This window comes from Pristis pectinata, chromosome 8 (genome assembly GCF_009764475.1).
Source record: "Pristis pectinata isolate sPriPec2 chromosome 8, sPriPec2.1.pri, whole genome shotgun sequence".
NCBI lineage: Eukaryota > Metazoa > Chordata > Chondrichthyes > Rhinopristiformes > Pristidae > Pristis > Pristis pectinata.
This window is the reverse complement of record NC_067412.1, coordinates 3,119,047-3,125,129: the sequence shown is the minus strand read 5'-3', so window position 1 is coordinate 3,125,129 and position 6,083 is coordinate 3,119,047. Positions and strand designations below refer to the sequence as shown.

At 45.6% G+C, this 6,083-nt stretch overlaps 1 protein-coding gene across 1 annotated transcript in view; it reads right to left on the bottom strand.

Moving 5' to 3' along the window:
• Positions 1-357: 357 nt before the first annotated feature.
• slx4 (SLX4 structure-specific endonuclease subunit homolog (S. cerevisiae)) overlaps positions 358-6,083 on the bottom strand; it is a 50,321-nt gene continuing 44,595 nt past the window's right edge. The window contains exons 2-3 of the mRNA XM_052021208.1: positions 6,013-6,080; positions 358-2,172 (exon numbers count right to left, since the gene is read on the bottom strand). Of these exons, the coding sequence (XP_051877168.1) occupies positions 1,788-2,172; positions 6,013-6,080 (453 nt within the window). The 3' untranslated portion in view covers positions 358-1,787. The remainder of the gene's footprint in view (positions 2,173-6,012; positions 6,081-6,083) is intronic.

The following is a 6,083-nucleotide window of genomic DNA, read 5'->3' as shown; positions in this document are numbered from 1 at the left end:
GATCTGTGTAATGAAATCCTGGGTAGAGCAGACTTTTGGATCCTGGGCATCAACACTGCCAGGATTCCAGACACCACTGGCTGTGGAAACACAACAAATCTGCAGATACTGGAAATCTAGAATAAAACAGAAAATGCACGAAATACCCAGCAAGTCAAAGCAGCATCTGTGGGAAGAGAAACAGAGTTAATGTTTCAGGTCAGAGACCCTTTGTCAGAACTTTGAATATCCCGTGAGCTCCACAGGATCTGAACCACATTGAGTTTTATTTGTCCCCACTGTGGTTCCTCATTCTATCTAAAGATCCTACTCCAACATGCTGAAGTAATGAGGCTGAAGTCCCCATCAGGTGTGAAATCAGTTTTAATTTACAACATCAAAAGAGTATGAAAGAGTATCATAAAATGTAATTAGTTTTAAATTAGATAACTCTTATGGACCAAAGATGCAACATATCACTTGCCCTTTTCCTGTCTCAACTGTCACAAGATTGCAAAGTGATCTGATATTCACATGGACATAGATACAAATTCACATCCCACAACAGCAGTGGGTCATTAAATCTGGAATTCCAATCTGAGATAGTGACTTTGGAACTAACAGATTCTGTAAAAACCTGTCTGATCCATCTATAATTCCGCTGTCCTTGCCTAGTCAGGCCCATGTGATCCAGACCCACTGATAAGACTGACTCCTGATCCTCTCCTCAAATCTGGGGAAGTGAGGGATGGGCAGTAAACGCTGGCATTGCCAGATTCTGTGAACACAGAGATAAATAAAAATCACTTAACAGTCTGCAAGACACTTCCCTTCGCTGCACAGATAGGGAGTTCGTGGAGGTTAGAAAATACATGATTAAAAGTGTATTTTGCTTTTTCTAAAATAAATAGTTGCATTCTGCTACCATACAGCTGAATCTCATAGAAAATATCAGTACAGTTCAGTAACATTAAATACAACTCTTGGTCCATTATCAGTGGTAGAGATTGGAAACCAGCACAAAATGATAGTAGTACACACACACACACACACAACGTATGTTCTAAGTAAAAATGAACAAGGTCATCAATGCTTATCAAAACTCTCAAAATGAAAGTCTATTTTAGGTACTGTAGAAAAATCAGCATCACTGGTGAAGCAAATCTCACATCCAAAATTCAAAACATTGCTTTTTTTTCCTCAATTTCACGGCTACAAAGTTTTGAACATTTTTTTAATATACAATTAAATACAAAAATGTGGATATTTTGAACAGTGAGGTTTCTGGCCAGGGCTACAGATTAAAGGAGAACCCAGTGTAGGAGTTAAGTACGTTTGCTGGATCAATCCCATTGAAGAAAGCCTTTACTTTCCCATTCGAGTGCTGTCGATGCCTGCCCAACGCGAGCACAATTCTACACCAGGAACTGGCCATCAGTGAGAGGTCAGCTCCAAGTCTGAAGGATCTGCCAGGCATTGAATGACACCCAGGGCTGGCCCTGCTCACTCTCACGGGCGGGCCCCGCCCACTCTCACTGGCAGGCCTTTCTAGGCACTGAATTTATTTCACATCATCTCAGACTGTTGACCACAGCTTGGCTGAAAGTGACAATGTTCATCTTAGATCAGATCTCTGTAATGAGAACATTGCCACATCACACACGTTCCAGTGAGGCCAGCGTATCCCAAACCATGAGAATGGGGTGGACTTGGTGAAATATCCCACAGAGAGTACTCATGGCAATTAACTCCAACCTGAATGAACACACAGTGTACAGTGTTTGCGTGTCAGCAGACGGTTGGTTCTTCTAGCCGAGCAGTTTTATCCTGCTCTTCTTGCTGTGGCCTGGCTTTCTCCGACACCACTTTGCAGTGCCCTGCTTTCTCCGCTGCATCATCTCCTTTCTTGCTCGGGCTGTGGTAAAGGTGATGCACTGTGCATCAAGGAAATCCACCAGCTTACTTTTGGGAACCTTTATGCCGTTATCTTTGAGCTGCTGGTGGAAGTCGGACAGCTCGAAGGGCTTGTACTGCAGGATCTCACTGTAGAGAGATGGGTTCGACTGAATGAACTGTCTTATGGCCTTGGTTGTGTCGGCCTCGCGGACCACTGCCTGCGATGGAGTGATTCCAACATCCTCTTCGTCATCAGAATCTGTGCTAAAGACGTCGTCAAATTCACCAGCTGACAGCCTGAAAAACAGAAGAGGTTTGTTTATACAGTCCAGACCAGGAGTTTACCACCAACAGGATTTTGGTTACTATCAATGGTTATGGTAAGTTTTCCTACAGTTTTGGACTAATTTACTGTGCGTCACCTGCACTGGGCCCCAAAGTCCCCATCAACTGATGTGCGTTCACCTGGGGAAAGGGGTGACCTGGTCTGTTGATGTGAAACACCTCAGTGACGTGACCAAGTGCAGAACATGCATATATTGCAAGTAACTACACTGTACCTTGTTCCAAGCTGCATCGTGGTGTTGGGGGCAAGAGAGTCGAGGCAGATGTGGATCACGTGGGGTCAGTCCATCAAACTCATGGATTTGCCTCAAAACCAAGGCATACAAGTCCTTGTAACCAACAGGGAGAATCCTCAACACAACAAAACCCATGCGCTGCCTGAGCTGCTGAGAATTGAGCATTTTCTGGACTGACTTCACTTGAATTGTTACAGCAGAGGCTATTCAGCCCATCGAGTCTATGTCAGATCCTAGTAGAGCAATCCCTTCAGTCCTACTCCAGCTTTCCCATGGTCCTCACGTCTACCGAATTCCCTCCTGAAAGCCCTGACCGACTCCACCATCTGCACATTAGTGAGCTCCAGACTGTAACTGTTCCCTAAATTTAAAGCCTTTTCCTCACCTCCCCGTACTTCTGACCAAAATTTTAAGTCTGTCTCCTGACCCTTGAACTATCCACCAATGGGAACAGTGTCCCTTCATTAACCCCGTCTAAAGCCGTCATGACCTTGTCCACCTCCATGAAATCTCTCAACCTTCTTCACTTCAAGGAGGACAATCCAGTTTCTCCAGTCTATCCTTGCAGTTGAAATCCCTCATCCCTGGAGACATTCCAGTAAAGTTTTCCCATCTTCCTTTGGACCTTTACACCCTTCCTAGAGCATGGTGACTAGAATCAGATGCAATGCTCCCACCAACATTTTTACAAAGATTCAACAGAACCTCCCTGCTCTTGTACTCCAAGCCCTTCCTTATGAATCCCAGGATTCCACTTGTTACCAACCATTCTCTCAATGAGACCTGCCACTTCCAAAGACGTATGCACAAGCTCACCTCGTCCCTGTTCATGAACACCCTTTAAAATGGCACCATTTAGTCTAAACTGTCTCTGCCTATTCTTCCAGCTAGAGTGCATCACTCCCTATACCCTCATGACTGCGTGGCCAGATTCTGCTCTAACTCCAGCTACAAGTTTGCAGATGATACCACTTTAGTGGGCCGTATCTCAAATAATGATGAGTTGGAGTACAGGAAGGAGAGAGAGAGCTCAGTGACATGGTGTCATGACAACAACCTTTCCCTCAATGTCAACAAAACTAAAGAGCTGGTCATTGACTTCAGGAAAGGGGGCGGTGTACATGCACCCGTCTACATCAATGGTGCTGAGGTCGAGAGGGTTGAGAGCTTCAAGTTCCTGGGAGTGAACATCACCAACAGCCTGTCCTGGTCAAATCACGTAGATACTACAGCCAAGAAAGCTCACCAGCGCCTCTACTTCCTCAGGAGGCTAAAGAAATTTGGCATGTCCCCATCAACCCTCATCAATTTTTATCGATGCACGATAGAAAGCATCCTATATGGATGCATCACGGCTTGGTACAGCAACTGCTCTGCCTGGGACCGCAAGAAATTGCAGAGTTGTGGACACAGGTCAGCATATCACGGACATCAGCCTCCCCTCCATGGACTCCATCTACACTTCCCGCTGCCTCAGTGAAGCAGCCAGCAATAATCAAAGACCCCACCCGGGTCATTCTCTCTTCTCCCCCCTCCCATTGGGCAGAAGATACAAAAGCCTGAAAGCACGTACCACCAGGCTCAGGGACAGCTTCTACCCCGCTGTTATAAGACTATTGAACAGTCCCCTAGTACGACAAGATAGAACCTCACAATCTACCTTGTTATGACCTTGCACCTTATTGTCTGTCCGCACTTTCTCTGTAACTGTAACACTTTATTCTGCATTCTGTTGTTGTTTTACCCTGTACTACCTCAATGCACCGTGTAGTGAATTGATTTGAATGGACAGTACGCAAGACAAGTTTTTCACTGTACCTCAGTACAGGTGACAATAATAAACCAATTCCAATTCACCTTCATCTGCAACATCCACCCAATCAGCCAGCCTCCTGCCCACACATTAGGAAATTTAACCCTACACCAATGCCTCTTTGATGTTATGTTATTTTAATACACATCACCATGATGAATTTTCCAATTAGTTGCCTCAGCCTCCTTGTTTCAATGAACCTGGGCGAGAAAATGAACCCAGTTTCCAAGCTGTAAAACAGGAAGGAAGTTGGTGAATCCTGGCAGGGATCGTCTGAACTCAATAACACAACTGGACACAGATCGATAAGCTGGTGAAGAAGACATACGGCACACTTGCCTTCATAGGTCAGGGAACAGAATATAAAAGTTGGGACGTTATGTTGCAACTTTACAAAGCACTGGTTAGGCCACACTTGGAGCACCGTGTGCAGTTCTGGTCACCACACTGTGGGAAGGGTGAGGTTGCGCTGGCGAGAGTGCAGAGGAGATTCACCAGGATGTGCCTGGATTGGAGGACTTTAGTCATGGGGAGAGATTGGATAGAATGGGTCCGTTTTCCCTGGAGCGAAGGGGGCTGATGTGACCTGGTAGAAGTTTATGAAAGACGTAGATAGGGTAGATAGTCAAAATCATCTTTCCACGGTAGGGGTATCAAAACCAAGGCAGCACAGGTTTAAGGTGAGAGGAAGGAGCTTTAAAGGGGATCTGAGGGGTAAGTATTTTACACAGAGAGCAGGTGATAGCTGGAACTCACTGCCAGAGGAGGTGCTGGAATCAGATACAATCAATATGTGACTTTAGAAAGACACTTACATAGGCAAAGCATAGAAAGAAATGGTCAGTTTGTCCCCTTTGACTCTCATCAACTTCTATCGATGCACCATAGAAAGCATCCTATCTGAATGCATCACGGCTTGGTATGGCAACTGCTCTGCCCAGGACCACAAGAAACTGCAGAGAGTTGTGGACACAGCCCAGCGCAACACGGACACCAGCCTCCCCTCCTTGGACTCTGATTATACTGGCTGCTTCACCAAGACAGCGAGAGGTAAAGACAAAGACCCCACCCACCCGGGTCATTCTCTCTTCTCTCCTCTTCCATCAGGTAGAAGATACAGGAGCCTGAGGGCACGTACCACCAGGCTTAAGGACAGCTTCTACCCCACTGTGATAAGACTATTCAACAGTTCCGTTATACAATGAGATGGACTATGACCTCACGATCTACCTTGTTGTGACCTTGCACCTTATTGCACTGCACTTTCTCTGTAGCTGTGACACTTTACTCTGTACTCTTATTGTTTTTACCTGTACTACCTCAATGCACTCTGTACTAACTCAATGTAACTGCACTGTGTAATGAATTGACCTGTACGATCGGTATGCAAGACAAGTTTTTCACTGTACCTCGGTACAAGTGACAATAATAAACCAATACCAAATAGGACTAGTGCAGATGGGCAAAAAAATCAGCACGGACGTGGGAGGGCCGAAGGGCTGTACAACTCTATGATGTGTTCAGTGTTCAATGGATGAGAAGTTTTGGACAACCTGAATTCAGAACAGCCAATGCTGTTCAACGAATCTTTCAACAGGACTAAGCAATCTTCGGTCAAGTATGTGAACAAGTCCAGGGGCAGATGGACAAACACTCTTCCAATACAACTAGCCCAAAGCTGCAGTCAAAGAACTCGCCATTCAATGTTATTTCTTCCCCTGCACCAAACTTTAACTTGCCCACCTTTCTGATTGACAGGAATCCCCACTCACTGCCGATGAGGAGGAGCTCTGAGACGAGGACAGCTGGTTCTC